This window comes from Zalophus californianus, chromosome 1 (assembly GCF_009762305.2).
Source record: "Zalophus californianus isolate mZalCal1 chromosome 1, mZalCal1.pri.v2, whole genome shotgun sequence".
NCBI lineage: Eukaryota > Metazoa > Chordata > Mammalia > Carnivora > Otariidae > Zalophus > Zalophus californianus.
The window spans coordinates 185381503-185401334 of NC_045595.1; the positions used below are offsets into that span (position 1 = coordinate 185381503).

The 19832-nt window shown below is 36.1% G+C and overlaps 1 protein-coding gene across 16 annotated transcripts in view; it reads right to left on the bottom strand.

Annotated features, from left to right (window-relative positions):
- Window positions 1–2482: 2482 nt before the first annotated feature.
- The window catches only part of ROBO2 (roundabout guidance receptor 2), a 1647790-nt gene continuing 1630440 nt past the window's right edge, over window positions 2483–19832 (bottom strand). For 8 of the 16 annotated variants that reach the window (XM_027585566.2, XM_035727383.1, XM_035727380.1 and 5 more), the window contains 3 exons: window positions 17112–17285; window positions 8142–8342; window positions 2483–6376 (listed from right to left, as the gene is read on the bottom strand). In XM_027585566.2, coding sequence (XP_027441367.1) covers window positions 6375–6376; window positions 8142–8342; window positions 17112–17285 — 377 coding nt within the window. In that variant the 3' untranslated portion in view covers window positions 2483–6374. Of the gene's footprint in view, window positions 6377–8141; window positions 8343–10529; window positions 10803–17111; window positions 17286–19511; window positions 19695–19832 lie in introns of all 16 variants that reach the window. The other 8 variants (XM_027585562.2, XM_035727374.1, XM_035727373.1 and 5 more) reach the window with 3 other exon arrangements.

Genomic DNA, 19832 nt, shown 5'->3' on the forward strand with positions numbered 1-19832 from the left:
CATAATGCAATCATCCCTGTTGCTCAAGCGCTGAGCACTGATCTCAATTAAGTGCTTAAACTCTGTCGTAAGTGGGAAGGATACATGCAATTTCTCACTGAACAGCATTTCTGTTATCTCCGCAAAATACCTGAGATTCTCACGTTTCTTTCTCATGAGTTTATATTGACTTTAAAAAACTGGAACAAGAAAAAGACAAAACCACAGCACGGGTTTTTGGGGGCCATTAATGTAGTGCCTAGGGACAGAATAAAGTTTCTAGGAGAGTATTTCTCAAAGTGGGTGTCACAAAGTACTAGTTCCATGACATGCCTCAGGACAAAGTGTTTTATGTCATATAAAATTTGAGCAAACTTGAAAAGAAGTCAAGTAGTAAAGAAATCTCTTTACACGTTCACCCGTTGTTTGCGTCTTTGTTTTTTAAAATACCTATTAAAATTCCATAGACTATTTTGAGAAAGACTAGAATATGGATAATGGGACAGTGTGAGGGGATATGAATGAAACTAATGCAGATTTTATTGCTTGCAAATATATTTGGAAGCCTTGCTCATTGCCTCTTTCCGCTTAGCTCAAAAACATTCATCATAAAAGATACTTTTCCAGAGATCGGGGCCCTACTTCACAGAAGATACTCATCTATTTCTGAAGACAAAAGCTAATTCTGTTTTCACCATTCTGTATGATTCTTAGCACAGTGTCTCAGTACTAGCTTGCAAAACGAATGAATAAATAACCAAAACAAGCAAACAAAAAGCCATTTGTCAGAAACAAACTATTCATAAATGTTGTCTAGAGAAACATTGTGTAAAAATTGTCCAAAAAAGTTGTCTACTCCCTAAAAGCTGTATCCGTCAAAAGCATTTTATAGACAAAGGGTGCTATGGTGTCATGATCTGAGGGCAGTTACAGTGGCCTGCAAATTCCCTATCATGGACATTGACCTGCACCCCAGGTACTGTATTTGAATCACAAACCACAAGTGCCTTTCCCTGATTAATTGCCAAGGTAACTGATTATGTGTATTTCTAGTAGCTTGACTGCTTCCTGGAGAAAGCATGTGGGCGGAAAGATACAAACGCAGGTCACACACAGCCTTACAATTGTCTTGCATCGTCTTTTGGATTCTTGACGGCTTTGTAACCCTCTCGAAGACTGAATTCCTTCTCTGGCTGTGGAGAAAACTCCTCCTGAGGCTGAGAGTTGAAACCAAGACTGCACTAAATTCATGGAGATGAAAGAGCCCTTGAAACCTTTTGGAGACAGCATGTTAAGCTTCCCGCCTTACTAGGCCTTTCTACGCGTCTTTTCTTGTGAATTCTTGCAACTGGCTTTTCAGTTAGTGCAGTTTTATTTCACATCTCTGTTATGAAGTGAAATTTCACATGACCTTGGCCGATCTTCTCTTTGGAAGATAAAAAAGACAATTTCACGAATTGAGGACATTAAATATTTCTTGTTAAAATGCTTTCCTGAACCACTGGTATATCTTTTATTTAGCTAATATGTAATAATCAAGAGAGAACAGTGTATTATTTTAATAAATCTTTCTGGTAATTTTGCCCTTTTGCCATTTGTAGGTGTTTCCATATTGCACCCAGATTCGATAAAGCAATGAGTGTTTCATAGTTCCTCTACTATATCTCATATTGGTAACTGATATATTTGTCTTTAATCACACGTATTATGCCATTGTATTATATTAATGCAACATTATTTCTAATTCCTCTAATACTGTTTTATTTCCCTATTGTTAATCTAAATTAAATGAAACTCTGAAGTGTATTATCCACTTACCATGTGCTTTAAAAATATTTTTGAATAAATTGTTTTAGAGTTCAGTAGTTTTATTTCATTTTTACTATACTATATTATCGTAAAGAATACAGGAGCTTTTTTTATTTTTAGAAATAATTTGATCCTGTAATTGTACTTAGTGAAAAAGAATGAAATATTCATGAAGTACAATAAAGTAGGGAATTTCTCTTTTCTACCCAGTCCCTAATATAACTTTTCAACATCCATCCTCTTAGAAAAAGGTTATCATTTTTATCAATTAATTTTATAATTCTTATCAATTAAGAAATACCCACTTTTTCCCATTCTCATATTTATTTATATTTAAAGAATGATTTTTGAAGGTAATTTTGTAGATGAGAAGTTTGTATTCTCTCTACCTGAAGGTCTTTATGGGGTGGGGAAGATCAGATCTGGAGAGTAGGGCTTAGAGGGTGGAATCTCTAATTTCAAATGCTTTTTATATTCATCAGTGTCATCAACAGAGTCACTAATATAAGTCAACGTCACTTTCTAGTTACCACCACCCACCCCATTACCAAAGGAGAAAATCAGATTATGCATTTGGTCACAAAATATTAATGTCGAGGTGCAGAAGTGACAGAATGGTCTGTGTTTGATTTTTCTACAGGCAAGTCTGTTTTACATAAATGGCTTTTTTACAAATTTGAAATGTGAATATATTTTATTTTTTCCCAGTGAGTACACAATACACAATTCTTTGACAATACTATTAACCAATTTTATGCCAATTTCTTTTCTGAGCTAACAACATCAAATGAAACACATTAAGATTTTGGACGCTGTTTGGTGACTTAAACAGACTAGTTAAAAAAAAGTCCATCTATAAAACAAAGTATAAAAAGTCTACCCACGGCCACAAAATCCCTTATCTTGCAACATTTTAAAGTCACAATAAATGCTTTTGAAAATGATGAGATAAGAAAATGATGAGATAAATGGAACTTCACTGAAAAAAGGTATGGGGTTTCATCTGAAGTACACATGATAGAGAAGCAAAATAAAAGTAACTTCACCTCTAAGATGATGTGGGAAAACATTGCTTTACACCAATTCTCGTCATGTAACTTTATAAACACAATGTACAGAAGCAGATGTACAAATTAGTGAATGTCATGGTTCTTCATATCTTTAATACTGACACACAATCACTTTCCAGTGGCGAAGATAAACCACAGTTTAGAGCTCATTGGTATTTGTATCATTATGTTGTCGATGGACAGGTCCATAAATTTGTTGAATAGAAATTTGGAGGTGTTCTATCAGAGCTCAAACTTTCAACTTGAATCCTATTGAAGATATTTTTAAATACCCAGAGCATTCAACTATGACATAGAACACCATTTTATCTGTTTTGTTACTTAGAACAAGCATACTCGCAATGTTTTTACTTCCCTTTGGTTATAGGACACCTTAGGTGTTCGTCTTGATTTTCCTATATGCTCCCCTGAACTGGATTCAAATCCTGTGAAGGAATCCATTGTTTTCAAGCCCCTGTACTGTCCCACTTTAAATATGGCATGGAAAAGATCTGGAAAGGGATGGGCCGACTCTGCCTGCACGCTTGGAGGCATACCTGAGTTGGGGCGCTGACTGGCTTTTCCCCAGTGGAGACGTGGCATGTTGAGAATGGAGCTGTGTTGTTTGGGGCTTGACTGCACAGCAGCATGGCCTGTGAGTGCGAGGTGAGTTTGCATTCTCTCCCAACCAGATTTCCTTCTGACAAGTTATGCAGGCCTTGTGTAGACCTGAAGAAGAGTGAGCTCAGTGAATTTCTAATCACACTCATTCAATGGGCTACAAAATGAAAAAAATTCCGGAAGGTCTTATACATGTTTGCATTCTTCTAATGACATTCTGATATACTGATTAGAAGCTTTTTACATATAGTAAGTTGACAAAAGCTTTTGATTTTTGGGTAAGATTCCTGAATTCATTTGGGTAGCCACAGCATTTTGTCTTGCTCTGTATCTGTGTGAGGATGATATCTTGGGAGCAGGATTTTACTAACCAATTTACATATAAAACTAGACTTAACAGGGAATGTTAAGGGAATGTTCTAAAAGAACATTCCAAGTAACCATAGGGTCTGTACTGCCAAAACCTAACCAAAATGGTTACGTTTTATACACTGAAAATAATCAGGAAGGTATGATGCTGCTATGTCCTGCGTTAATCCAGAAGTCACTTTCATACCCATACTCTACACTGAAGTCTTGGTTTATTTGTCACATTAGGGATCAACATCTACGTGTAATAAATGTAATGAATTAAAGCTTTACTCTAAAGTGGGTTACAGAGAAGCATAAAGAGGGAACACAAATGAACAAAACTTTGTTTGTTTTTAAATAGAAAGAGGTGAAGTAGAGAACCGCATAAATAAAAATTAAATTCCTCACGTCCTACAGTTGCGAATAGTATGTAGTCATTCTTCGCAGGAACTTCTCATCTTTCCTAGACAATCTGACCCAGAGAAAGCAAACTGCATTAAAATTCAGGCACTGGTGGCAGAAAGTTGATAAAGCATTTAATAAGTGTGTCTCAGAATGTTTTTTTCTCTTCGGTGAAGAAATGAGCTACAGGGCACCAAGAAGATGTTGGGGCCCATAAAGAACGTTACGTTCCTCCACTCTTGCCTGTGTTGATGCAGTCTTAGGGAACAAAAAGTATAGAAAAAATGAATTATGTTATCCCTTTGCTATAACAATATGATACGGAATTGGTGACCGAGGCAATCATGCATGGGAGTATGAATTGTCATTCAAGCAGGTCCCATATTTTAGAATTGATTCTAATCATTACATCGAACATTTTTCAAAATACCAACTACTGAACACATCATAGGAAAAACATGAGAAAGTATAACTAGAAATAGAATTTACAGTTGTGGAGGCAGCACATAGAAAAAATGTCACAAGTGGGAATTTCAGGGAAGGTCTCTTCTACCTGACTGATCGACTCTACGCGTACAGTGGCTGACATATATTTCAAAGTCGGATTCATTTTGACCATACATGACTGATGTTCAGGAATTTCTTGTTCTCAAAGTCGTGGAAACAAATGAGGCAGGACACTGTTATTAATGTCCACTTAATGAGGTTTGGTTTTATTTAAAAAGTGTATAAACATGCATTTTTCTCCTTTTAAATTTTTCTTTTCAACTTACTCATTCAAAATGGGTCAAACATATTTTAGTTGGTAGCCAATTTCTGAGAATGTACCATAAAATGTTTATTCCAATAAATCTACTTACTGTGAACTGAACATACTCTGAGCACTGCTTTGTAAGCACTTACAATTTGGCTATACATTTGTGGCATAAACTTCACTTCTTAACCAAATAAAACACAAAGTTGTCTACAGACTGCATTATTTTTTCAAAGTCATAAATTTAAGTGATGCAGCTCTATCCTCTCGTGTGTACTGTACATGTATTAGAAAGATGAAACGAGATATTGCAATAGAGTTTTTGCATTTGGAAGCAGCCCGAGTATGTCCTAATAATAAATTGCCTCTTTAACTATTTGCTAGATATTCTAGAGTTCATTTTGTTTGTTTCCTTGGGGAACGTCATATTATATTCTGACTTAATGAGTTGGAGAGATTAATTATGGTAATTCAGAAAATGCTTTTATAAAAACTGTAATATAAACACAGCTCTTGTGAAACACCTTAATTTCCTTTTGCTTGTTATAATTCTCAGATGGGTCAATTACAATGACAGGTTCAGTTAATTCTACATATAGCCTTAATTTCTTTCCTTTTCTTTTTTTTTTAGCAAGCTTAGTACATCTTTGCTACCTGTATATTGTAATGCCTATTTAGCCTTAAGACTTAAATTTCTTTCTTTGACCCCTGCTTTTTGTCAATAGCAAAAGACACCTTTCTGCTTTTCTTTTTATTGACTCAGTCCCTGATATTCAAAGAAGACTTTGCCAACACCACTGTTCCTTTGCATCTTCCTATTCCTACACCCCAACTGCAAACCATCTAAAGTGATTGGTTCCAACCAGCACATCCAGCCTAGCTTACAGTACGGAAACTCCCTTCACATTCAGTCTTGTTCTTCATGTCACGAGGAGTAGAGATTTGTGCTTATCACCAAAAAAAATTGCAGTGCAAAATTTAAACATAAAAGTTACACAATTAAAAGTTAATATATGGCACCACAGCCTATTAATTCACATATAGTACAACAGACCAATGAAAACAGACAATAGTATGAACAGATCTAAAAAGAGTGAGCTTGCATAGCAATGCACAAAAGAAATTATATACAGAGGAAAATCCTTTTCTTCCTGGAGGGCGGGTTTTCTTTTCTGTCTTTTTTATATACTCCTGACAAGAAAGAGTTAAGGTGGGTGGTGTACTTAAGAGAAGAACACAAGTAAAATATCTGTGGGATATGTGTGGCTGTGTGTCTTTACATTGCATTTACAGTTCTTTTAATTGTACATAAATAAAGAAATTGTTCATTGCACTGTTTCGTGTCATCACTTCCATGAGTTCAGACCTGGTGGTCCTTCAGAGCAGCTTTGCATGTCTCCTCTCAGTTACTCTACAAAGAGATGAAAAAATCAGAAATAAGTTTGCATTGAAATTAAGTAGTCTTTCATCCTGACCAGCACAACAAAAAGCAAGGTGAATAGGTAATATATGAATAGAACATCATCAGACACATTTTGTGAGTGTGTAAAGTTGGGAAATATAGTGATGGGAGGGGAAGAAAGAAACATTGCAAAATCTGGGGATTTAAAATCCACATAGAGCTATCTCTGCATGTCTCCTGTTATCTCTGCACATCTCCTGTGAGTTTATAGTTACTCTACAATAAAAGTCAAAGCAAAACCCAAGTAGTCACAAATCAAATTAAAAATTATAAACATATCTTAATAATCAGATCAGTAATAGACAACAAGAATGATAAGTCTAGTCAATAAAGAACTTTACAGTTTGAAAGTACTTTTACTTTTCATTATTTCGTGGAATCCCCCAGTCTGTGATGTCAGCGTAATAGTAATAGTAATGCCATGTTTTGGGTCAGGAGGTACAGAGATTGGGAAGGTAGTTTGCTTGCTCTGGGTTGAGAAGACTAGAACCCAGGGCTGCTCCTTCAGCAGTGCTTTTAACATGAATCCAAACAAGCAGCTGAAAATATTCGACAAGTATAATTCTGATATTGGATAGCAGAATTGGTAAATTTCATGAAAAAAATTAACACAAAGAATTCAGTGCTTCTTCCTGTGACATACTGTGACATGCTATCTTTCTCTGTTGCCTGGTATTTTATTTTTATAGATTAGTTATACTATCAATGCTGGCTCTTTATTCAAAAAGAAATTTATTTATAAAATATGTTATTATAATCAAAGATCAACTTTAAAGGTCAACTGCCTAAATTTAAAAAATAAATAAATAAATGTAGAGCAACTTAGGGAATGAGGAATTCCTGAGGTTCTTTAAAAGGCAAAGAAAACTACAAAGTGGACTATGTTTAATTAACTTATAAATATTAAGATTAATTGCCTAAATATAGGCAATTTTTGTATAGTGTAAATCAGACTTGAAATAGGGGAAATATTCATTTAATAGATGAGTGTAAATAGCAGTGGTCTACATTATGACTGAACCTGCTCAAAATCATAATCAATTTTTTTCTCATAGCAAAGCAGGATTTCTACTATTCTGAAAGTTGTTTATTGTCCCAATATTATTGATGAGGTTCAGGACATGCTACCCCAAAATATGACACCTTGGCATACTGAATATCGAAAGCTGAAGAAGTCTGAGAAACCAACGGAGGCAGGAAAGTCACTCTGACCTCCCTCCTCCCCACTGGCTCTTCTTTTCAGAAATGGGTCATAAAACTTCCACGTGAAAGTTACCCTCCCTCTACCAGAGGAAGGAAGACATTCTTATTCCCAGGGACAGAGAGTTATGGGACCAAGAAATCTGTGCAAACAAACCTTGTTAAACTAACCCTTCTCTTCTTAGTTACTTCTTTACCATTGACTACTCCCCTACCCAAACCCCTCGGTCTCATAAAATCTTCACAAGCTTATGGTTTCTTTGTCTAAAAGATATAAAAGCTTTCTACTCTGGTCACTTCTTTGGGTCTTCATGCTCTTCTGAAGTCACCCATGGACATGTAAAAATTCAATAAAATTTGTAGGCTTTTCTCCTGTTAATCTGTCTTAATCAGTTTAACTTTCAGACCCAGCCTAGGACCCTAAGAGGGTCAAGGAAACTTTTTCCTCCCCTACATTACTAACCCACTCTTTGTTCTCAATCACCAGAGCCTTTAAGTGTCCTAAAGCACTTACATAATTCACCTGTAAACTGTCCTTGACTATTTGAGCCCATATATCCTATGTCAAGAAGGTCACTGGCATTGCGCTGGTGACTTCCCCTCAATGCCTCGGCTTTCCTTGGTCCAGTGGATCCTTTAGAAGAAGCTGTTCCTGATGAGCTGTGACCTCCTGGAGATGGGAAACTGGGCTTGCTGTAGGGCACCAATGTCTCCTCTGAAAAAGAAACACAAAGTGCTAAGCTGAAGAGCAACATGGAGGCAAAACAAACTTTTAATATTAAGTTCACGATGGGCTATTTTACCTTTTTACTCTTTTTTTTAATAAAGACTTTTTATTTATTTATTTGACAAAGAGAGACACAGCGAGAGAAGGAACACAAGCAGGCGGGGAGTAGGAGAGGGAGAAGCAGGCTTCCCGCGGAGCAGGGAGCCAGATGCAGGCCTGGATCCCAGGACCCTGGGATCATGACCTGAACTGAAGGCAGACGCTCAACGACTGAGCCACCCAGGTGTCCCCATTTCACTCTTTAGTAAAATTAAAAATAAGAGGTTTAATAAGCCCGGATATTAAAAAAAATTTCCATGTGCAGATAACATTTCTGATAATAGGATCTGAAACAGGATTAAATTAAAAGAAATTTGGGGATAGGGGCCCTGGATGGCTCAGTCGGTTAAGTGTCTGCCTTTAGCTCAGGTCACGATCCCGGGGTCCTGGGATTGGGTCCTGGGATGGAGCCCTGTGTTGGGCTCCCCTCTCAGCAGGTAGTCTGCTTCTCCCTCTCCCTCTGCTCCTCCCCCTTGTTCACTCTCTCTCTCTCTCAAATAAGTAAATAAAATCTTAAAAAAAATAAATTTGGGGATAAAAATACAACGTTATATACCATTTGCAAAATTTAAATATATTAATAAAAGGGAGTTGCATACAATGAACCATATTGTTTAACAAAAGCATTTCTGAGTATAATTTCTGGCGTTCAGTGTGGCTCCAATTAAATTTTTCAATTAAGATTGAAGAAACATGGTTTTTGTTTCACTTTATAGCAACATTTTATCAGTCAATTTAGATAAAGAACTATGTATTAGTTGAAATAAGTTTCCTAAACTTTTGTTGTTTCTGGGGATAGAAACACATTATTTTAAAGATTGTGTATTTCCTTAAAAGAAAAAGAGAAATACACATTTTCATAAATAAATAATAATAAATAAAAACATATTTTATGTATCAACTCTCTACAAATAACACGATGTGTATTATTAAGTACCTAATATTTTGAAACATTTTTTTCTTTCTTTCTTTCCTTCTTTCTTCTTCTTTTTCCCTCTCTACCTCTTCTGTTTTTTTTCTTTCTTTTAGGTATGGCCATTATTATTACTGTGATGACTGTTTTCTCTCCTTAGATGGTCTTTATGAAGTCTCAAGGATCACATACTTTTTCTCTCACAGCCTGAATGATGTAAGCTTCCTAAATGTTTCACTAAGTCTAGGCATTAAAATTGACATATTTTGGCTCTTGTATATATTACATTTTCTAAAACCTTAAGCACCAAGTTGTGACATCATATAATTTTTGAAAATGCATGGGTAGTGGACATATCTACAAAAGATTGAGTCCAAATTAAAAAATAAATGTGTAAAGAAACTCTCAAATGTTGTTGTGTGTGTGTTTGTGTGTGTTTTAATACTCAATGAAAGTGAATCCCGATATGAGAAGATATGTTCCAGAAAATGTATTTCTATAATAGGTCCCAACAGCCACTACCACTTCCAAAAAAAAAAAAAAAAAAAAAAAAATCCAACCACAAATGATGACATTTATTTTGGGACAGTTCCAGGAAGCTTGATTTATAAACAAGAATATTTCCCAATGAAGTGTTAACAATCAACTAAATTTAATCAGTTGGAGAAAGTACAGGCCCAGTTTTTAACCTTTTCTATCCTGAGGTATTTGTGTGCATTTATAAACAACTTTGTTATTTCAATGAATTCAGTGATTTGACTGAAGAGAGTTCTCCTTTCAAAATGACTACAGTAACTTCAGTCAAAATGAAACTGATTGAAGGCAGGGATTAAATTGACATTAAGATGAAATTTAGAGGTCTTAAACGTATTTTGATATAAACATTAAAAGGCAAAAAATCAAATTGTCTCCTGAACAATACAGGTGAAGCTTGGAGGTCTCTTGAGCTGAAATACCCCTATGCAGAGGTTAACTTGAGGAACAATCCCCACGGGAATCAGCCTTAAAGTGTGTGTTGGTAAATTCTGCTGAGGAATCCCAACTTTTCAGTGACTCAAGGCAAACTTTTTTCAGATGCTCTTAAACAACTGCCATTTCTAAAATACCTGGTAGGAAAACAAAAGGTAAAAGTCCACACTTTCCTGGGACTGTGCAGAACACACCTGGTCCAACACTTTGTTTGTGTAGGGCTTTCCGTATATCTTCTTGGCGTTCTGTGGAGTTTATCCATTCTTGGGTTTGTCGCTGCCACTCTAGGGACGTTCTAGCTGGACAATCCAATGAGCTCTTTGTGTCTTCTAAGTTGGATGCTGGTGGTGTCTCCAGAGAGCTTCCTTTTCTCTCTGTTGAGTTTTCCACGTTACCAGCATGCTGGCTCGGGCCTATTTGCTGCCTTAAACCCTGACCTGGAGGGGGATCTGGTGGTGGTGGAAGATCTAAAAATTGTGAATAATATTTAGAATGGACTAAAACTTAATGAAAAAATACAGGTTTTAATTCAAGATGAAGAAAAAAACCCGTGCCATCTTAAAAGTCTCACTCATGCAAAACAAATTTGGGGGAAGGAGGCGGGGGGCAAAGGTCAGTTATTTCTATCTAAAATGCCTATTATTGATCTCTTTGCTATCTCCGGATCACAGTGTCTTTGAAACAAAATCAACTGATTTCAACTATTATATGCGGACAGTGTTTTCAATTGCACATTGAGGCTAACGTTCAAGGTATAAAAGGCAATTTATGTGTTCTCCATATTTTCGCCATTGTCCACCCCCACCTCCTCAAAGTAGACATATCGTGACACAAAATGACTAGACACTTTAGCAGCTGTGTTAATAAAAGGCCTCGGGAAGAATAAAGGTTGTCCTGCCAATCTCCATCGGAAATGTTGCCCTTGGGAAATTAAGAACTATATGCCATATTATATGCAACATATGACTGCCTTTACCCATGTATGTGGTACATTTAGCAACAGTCAAAGGGTTAAGCTAACATTTATTAAATGCAATTAACATTCTGCCTGACAACCAATTCTGGCTGTTCGTTTCATGAGTTAGCTAATGAGTTACAACTAATACATTATAACTTTCCAGTGTTTTAATTTTAATAAGTAATAACCAATGTTCAGAGTACAGATAGAATATGATTCATGGTGCTAGAATAGACAAGGCATCATAAAAATTTGAGATGTAGTAGAATAGATAACTTTGCAAAAAAGCTCTTTAAATTAAATATAAGGTATGAAAAAATCAAAAGTTCGAACATGCGGCTAATTTTTCATTTGCCTTTCATTAGCTGTTTGGATCATGACACCTTTATATTTTGATTGTCTTCAACTGTGATCTTAATCTCTTCTTTCATCTTTCTTTAAGTAGTGTACTAGTCCTATTATGTGATTTATACCATTATACTAGTTCTAAAATTATTTTGTTGAAGATTTTGAAATCTCCTGAACATTCTAAACAATACTACCTTCTAATTTTTCTGGCATACTATTGTGAACTTCTCTGCTCATCCTTAGAATATCAGTGATTACATTATTTGTGCATAAAATCAAATATCACATGCACTACATATTTATATTATTAATAGGGGCTGTTGCATGTAATGTTAGTCCATTATTTCCAATATCGTTGTATTTGTACTCTCATTTCTAATAATACTACTTGTGAAATTTAAAAGGAAAAAGCACAAATTTCTTGTGAACAAAAGACAGCTTCCTTAAGGAAGGCTAAGTTGTTCTATTTAAAGACTTTGTTAAGAAGCTTTATACTCTCTCTTAATGAGAAAAATGATACCGTCCTCCATTGAATTGACAATAATACTCTCCTCTGCATCTGCTTTGGGAGTTCCCATGCTGAAGCAGAATTCCTAGTTCTTATGTATGTCCTCTTGTTAGATTATGAATTACTAATTATTGAAGGGAACAGCATTTCCATCTGGGAGAATAAAGTTGCAATTGGAACATTTCTTCCAAAATGAAGAGCTAATCCAATATTGTGATATCTGTTTGTAGAATAATCCACCAATGAGTTTAGTGTTTCCTTTTATTCAATACTGACTTCCTTTAGTATGTATTATTATAAATGTGAAGTAATTATTTCATTTGCGTGTTTGGATTTAAGACTGCCAATTGTGGGGAGGAGCAGGAATTATTATACTTGCTTTCAAAATAACATATCTGGTCATTGATTTTTATTCCCATCAAAGCAGCTTCATTTTTAAAATAGCCAAAATGGCATCTGCTTATGCTAGACAAAATTCTGATTACTATTTAATTTAACCTGAAATTATATGACTACATAATTAAGTAATATACTTGGAGTTTGTATATTCTAAGAAGAAAGAACATGGCATGCACATTGAAATAAACAAATTGGGAAAAAGATGGATTAAGAATGACTGCGGCAAAAATAAAAGTATGTAATCAAATATGTTTACTTAAATTTATTATTCATTTCCATGTTGATTCATTTCTACTAAATCAATTCACTAAAGAGTCTCTTACTGGCCTCCTGAGGATTTCTTATTGTCAGGCACATAACAGTCCAATGAAATATGTGCCATTATTATCCTCTTTTTCAGGTTAAAAAAAGGCAAAAAGAAATCAAATATCTACAGCTGGGATCTCCCCTTCTGTGAGCTCCAGACTCACATGACTACATCCATACTGAGGAGTTCACCTTAGATGTTTAGGAAGCATCTAAAATTTCACATGTCAAAACTGAGTTCTGGACCTTCCTCTACAAGATATGCTTCTTCTGTAGTGTTCATCATCTCAATTAGTAGCAACTGCATTCTACAAGTGACCAAGACTTTGGAGTAATCTTTGACTTCCTTGCCTTACAGCCTGTGTTAATTTCATGAACAAATCTTGTGGGCTCTGCCAAGCTATAGCCAGAATTCAATCTTTCTCATTGCTTCCACTAATTCTAACCTCGGGACAGTGGTTAAGAGTCATGGAGAAAAACCTCTAACGTCTCTTCCCTCTGTGACTTCTACAACCTCTTATGTGGTCTCTGTGCTTCCACACAGAAGCACATTTGTCTACCTTAACATAACAGCTGGAGTGGTTTTTTTTTAAAATAGAAGCATAAGTAAGATAATGTTACCCTTTGCCTTACACACACACACACACACACACACCCCTTCGATGGTTTCCCATTCAAAGTAAGAGCCAGTGTCCTTACAGAAGCTTAAGATCCTACAAACACTGGCCCTCACTGACTTGTCTAACTTCATATTCTATTTTGTTGCTCTCTCTGCTTCAGTCACACTGCTTCTCTTTTCAGCAAATAAGCTTCAGGCTTCCACTTGCTGTCCTCATGTCCTGGAATGACCTTTCCTTGATATCAGCATTGCTCTTTTCCTTTTAATCTTCCAGCCTTCTCTACTGTCATCTACTTGGTCAAGCCTTCCCTGAGACTTTATTTAAAAAAGACCTCCCCCCCTTCACCCCCGTTATTTCTCGACTTCCTATGTTTTTTTCTCCATGACTCTTACCACCGTCTTATATACTTTTGTTTTCCCTTATATAATTATGTTGTTATTTATCTTCCCTCAATAGAATGTAAGCTCCAGAAAGGCAGGGAATTTTGCCTGTTGGTTTCCAGCCTATCATTTGGTGTGGGATTGCATAGATTAATGAATAAAGAAATTTGCTTAATGGTACAGGCTAGTTTGCAGCAGAGCTAGTTCGTGGCCAAGCTAGTTTGTGGCAGAGGAAAGAGTCCCTTCTCTAACCAGGACATTAGGAATGGGGGGAGAACAGACTGGAAGGAAATGATCTCAGGAAAAAAGATTGATGGATAGAAAACTACTTTCTCTGCCTTCTTTCTTCAGCATTGTCAAGGGTATTCTTTAGCTTATGCAAATGGAACAGAAGATTTTGATTGAGCAATGCCTGCTTAGAAGAGTCTTTATTCAAGGGAGAAGAATCCTCGATGTTTGTGTTGGGGTTTGCCTTGCCTTTGAGACAGAGACTGATGCTTTTCACCGTTCCCAGTTCCTCTTACTAGACACAAGAAAATATTATTTTCCCACTCCACTCAGTAGTCTGATGACACGTGCCAGTGCTCTTGTCAGGGAAATGAGAAGTGACATGTGCCATGTGCCACTTGCAGGACTGACCATAGAACCTCCCAAGTGATCACCCAGATTTTGTCTTCCCCTCACTCAGAAGCCATAAATGTCTCACTTTAAAAATAATGGTATCCCAATAGTGGAGAAGCATACATCCTTATATTACCACTTAGAGGAGAGCCACCTGACCTTTATAAATTACTGTGTTGGAGAAACAAACTTGCTTTACTAAGTGCCTGTTTGGTATAGCAGCTGCCAGTAATTAGCCTGATTAATTTACTCACCAAATATAATTCTAAAATGTATAAAGCAAAAGTTTAAGTGTAAAAACGTCTATACACTAAATGCTACTAAACAGCAGCCTTCCCTAAAAGAATAGTTTGATTTTACATACAAATATTATAAAATTAATACTGATGCATGGATTCATACCATATAAATCTATGGCACATACATTTACTATAAAATAACAACATCCTTAAGGATAATCTATAGAGTGCCATCCGTAATAAATGTCCTCATGTCATAATTAGAACATTGTTGAATCATAAACTTGGGAAGACATGGGAGCCAAAATTTCCCTTGCAATATCACTACTTCCAAAATATATCTACTAACAACACATAATCCATAACCCCCTTTTGAAATGCTGGCAACTTTAAGAGTTAGGGACCTGTTTGTTGTTTAGAAAGATAAGCAATAAATTGATCATGCTTTAAACTAGGAGGCAGTTTGCTTTAACCAGACATTCTGAAAAAAAACTTGCAAGAAAAGTATTTTAGGAAGAAAAGGAGCGCTCTCCATTTTGTTGGTTTATATTTTTTATCTTCTACATATTTTGGAAATAATCTTCAAACATTTCAGAAAAAATTTTTTTATCTTTCCACAACATTGATAGCAGGAAAACTATACAAAATTATTAATTCTGAGTTTTATGACTACCATATCAATTGGGGTGGTCCTTTTTATCTAGAGGGAATAAGATCAACACTATTGACTGTTTTAAGTGCTCAACTAATCTTCAGATCATCTGAGGCAGAAAGGCAGTGGTGAGCATTTTTGTTCACCACAGGATATTCGTTTATAAAGGAATCAAAATCTTGAGTGCACCCTTACCCTCAAATTCCACAGAAACACTTCCCAATGAAAACAAGGTAACAGGAAAGATAAATAAACCTGAAAGCTTTTAGAACAAGTTATGGTTGACTTTTAAAGTTGGCCCTGAATTACAAAATGAAAAAAGAAAGCACAAAGATGGCAGCCAAATACAGACCCTTCCCCCCAAACCAATGAAGAGTAAGTACTTCCTCAACTAAGCCTCATTCTGTCCTATAATGGTAAGTCTAAGAGACTGAAATGAATGCTACGGACTCCGTCATAGCTTCTCAATGCTGACTGCACATTAGATTCATTCATGGAGCTTTAAAAATACCCACAATAGGTTTTCACCCAGAACAATTAAATCACAATCCCCAGGGTATAATTTAAGAGCTCCCTAGATGGTTCTAATGTGTGGCTTGGCTAAGTTCATCCTTTTGGTGTTTAGTAGAACTACCTCAGGATAAAGTCTGTGTGCCTGTAGAGGATAGTGCTGAGAAGGGGGAAGAAATTTACCTTTGGGTCGGGCATTATACTAGGCTATTGACATCAATCATCTTAAATATTCCTTAGAATAAAACGTCAGGATAAATATTTGTATTCCTATTTTTAAATGTCTGAGAATTAAGTTGAACATATGGGAAATAGATCCTGTTTTTTTTTGGTTTTTTTTTTGACAGAGAGAGAGAGACAGTGAGAGAGGGAACACAAGCAGGCGGAGTGGAAGAGGGAGAAGCAGGCTTCCCTGCTTTATAGAGATGAACTACTCTTTATTGAACAAGGACATCTCCAGTAATATTGTGCTTCCTGAAACCAGCAAATACTCAAAGACTGAATGCTATACATAAATAAAAGAATTGAAATAGATCAGCAAACTATGTCCATGGGCCAATTTCAGCCACTGCCTATTTATCAATAAGGTTTTGGAAATCAGTCACACTCAATTCATTTTTTTTTCCTATAACTACACTCATACTACAATGGCAGTGTTGAGTATTTGTGACAGAGACTGTATGGCCAGGTAAAGCCAAAAATATTTACTATCTGGACTTTTACAGAAAAGTTTGTTGACCCATCTACCAGATGATCTGTAGTACGCTTTGAGCCCTGAAATTTATGAAACTAAAAAAAACTGTTAAATTACAAATCACTTTATGTTTTTTTCAAAAGTGAAATACCATCTAAGTTCTCTCAATCTGATGTCAGAAATGTCCCAAGTTTAAAACAGAAATGCATGGGAAGTGCATGTGCTACCTATGTTTTCTTTCCTAACCTCAAAGGGGAATGTTCATTAAAAAGCATTAATGGAAAATGCCAGAATGGCAGCAAGATCAACGTTGGAAAGTGGTATGGCACACATTTCTTGGGGCTTGGTAATACAGAAATAATTCCAGATTGTTGGAAAAGAGGGTTGGGTTTTATTTGAACAAGACCATATTGTTAGGTTTTCTGCCTTGTTATATAATGAGGCAATGCCTAATCTACCATAGCTACTTTAATCTAAGTTAATGATTTGCACAGAGCGCATCTCTTCAGTGAGGAGACAAGAGAGAAGGAAACAAACCTACCATCTGTCATTCCTTCCCTTCGATGAGGCAATGCTGGTTGTTGGTCCATTCGCCCTCCCTTGTGTTTTTTAGTGGGCCGAGGCCTCTGACTTTGACTCAGGGCTGCACTGGTATTACTGTCAGTAGAAAATGGGCTGGTAGGCCGAGGTCTTTGAGAGGAGGTAAAAGCTTTGCCTAAAAAGAAAACAAAGGGAATGGGGTATAGAGAATGTCATAAGGCAGTGATTCTGCCTGTTTTGTATTTCTGCTCTTACTTAGCCTAACCTGTAAACTTGCCTAGAGATGCCATTTGAAGATATCAAATACTGGTGCATCTCCATAAAAAAAAAATGCCTTGTCGCATATATTTTACCCAATTTTTAGTAACCAGCACACTGCCCACTGAAAAAATTCAAGCCAATGTGTATAAAACAAATCCACCAACCCAAAACTTGGTATCACTTGGTTATATTTTTATTTAACCTTGATGATCTTAGTGATATTTTCATGGATATATGCAAATTCATGCTGCTTTTACTTCTTCAAATTAAAGAAGTTACTTCTGAACTGAATTATGTACTTGTCTTGCTTGCTTAACCAAATTTTATCCATGGAATCTTACAAACTCACTTTGAGCACAGAAAAAGGTCCTGAAGTAATTGCATTTGACGAATCTACATGAAAGATCTGCTCAGAGACATATATTAAACTGACCTCACCAACTCATACAAATGCACGATGAATTTTACCGCTTCTACAGAAACTCAATAACATTAGCGTATAGTATAGGATAGGTAGCAGGTTAAATTCACCTTGCATATCCAAAGTGCAGCAGGTATTTTCTGATGACTATTATTGTACCTGAGCAGACTCCAAATTCTCATTGAAAAATGAAATTGTGTTATGTCCTTTTCTTGAGCTTTAGTACATACACAGGGAAATTTATTTTGTGAAAAGGGTAGCTAATAAATGTTCAACATGTTGTGATTTTAATAGAATGTTTATTATGGTAGGTGAGGGTGGTTTTATGTGCATGTATTTATTCTCTTGCGCATGCTCTCATTTCACACAAAATTATTGTATGTAGTTACATTTTCTTAAGTCAATGTGACACGCTGTTGCTTAATGCTTTATTAGCTATTAGCATACATGTAAGAAATGCACTTACGCCTTCTAATTTATTAGTTTCCTTGCACTTTCTCACTGCTGTGCTCATAGCTATGCCACACAGAGCACTCAGGCAACAGAAAGTTTCTGACTTACGCTTTATAAAGCAAGACAATTCAAATAACCGTTATATCACAACATATTTTAGTTCGGATGCTATATGAAAAATAAACCTCTGCAATGCTTGGAAAAATTTTTTTATATGCTTGAAGATTCCTAATGCGTACTCAAAAGAAATACTGATAGGATAATTCAAAGAAAATTTCCAAGACTCCTTTTCATCACCTGAGAGTTTAGTGAAGGGTCAAAATCATTTTTCTTCAGTTTACTAGTTTAATACGATTAAGATTTCAAAAATGCGTTAAAGTCTTCATTAGTTTGTTTTGTAAGGTAGCTCCATTTAGTTCATATATTAGAACCCTCTTAAAAGTGCATTTAAGAAGCACAGTCATGTAATAGCATGGATCATGCCAAAGTTATTTTGTTTCAGTCAAACAACAAACACAAATTACTCATCTATTATTAGAATGAATCTCACATTTCTTTTGGGGAAAAGAATCAGATACATGAAAAATTATATAATTGGTACTCAATTGTTCTCAGAAACCCAAATTAGATTATGGCAAGAGCAATCACATGTAGTCATCATTTTATTCAAGTTGCAAATGCAGTAGGTGTATCTTTAATTAGCATCCTTTAAAACAGATAATAAATTATTGGGTTAAGATTTTAACAGCCAAACAATTAATAAGACCATCAGCCATTTGTACTGTTAGACTGACAGCCTTAGACCCATTCACCCCATGCTGAGAAAGCCTTCCCAGAAAATGCATTTGCAGAAAGAAATGGGGCAAAGGAAAGTAATGGTGATAAAAGCTGAATAAGTTTAATCACTGGGCACATGATCGATTGTGTGAGAATTTTGCAACATGTGAGTTATTGAAAATTTAATGACAATCTCAGTTGCAGCTTGGTTGTAATTTAAAAAGGAAGCATTTTCCAATTACTCAGCAGAGCCACGAAGGGAACGGGAAAGAACAGATAGAAGGTGGTGAGTAGAAGCCTATTCTTGGCTCTGCAAAAAAGTAGCATCAGAAGAAAGTTCTGGTAATTGAGGATCGCAACGGTGGTCATGCATATCACAGAAAGCCCTGCAGTCAGACTCACTGAGGAGAAAGAACAGGAGAAAAATATTTCAGTGTCTAAAGGACAAGATTCTCTCATGCAAAGAGTGTGGACTCAGGGTCTACCAACCTGTTCTTGTAAGGCTGGTTCCATGCAGCCTAAAACCAGCTTTATCTGCCGCTTCCACCAGTGCGTGTGCAAAGCTGCCACTGGCCAAAATGGAGCCATCGGAGGAGCTACCTACGCTAGATCTATGACTAGAAAAGTTACGATCCTCATCAGATGCAGAGCCCCATCCATTTACCATTGAACCTAAAAACAAATGTAGTTGTCTAGTGAGTGGTATATATTGGACAGCCCATCTCCTTGCACACACTCTACTAAGGAACAAGTAGGCTGCCTCAACTCCTCACTCCTCCTTGAGGTAAATCTGGTTTCATCCTGACTTCT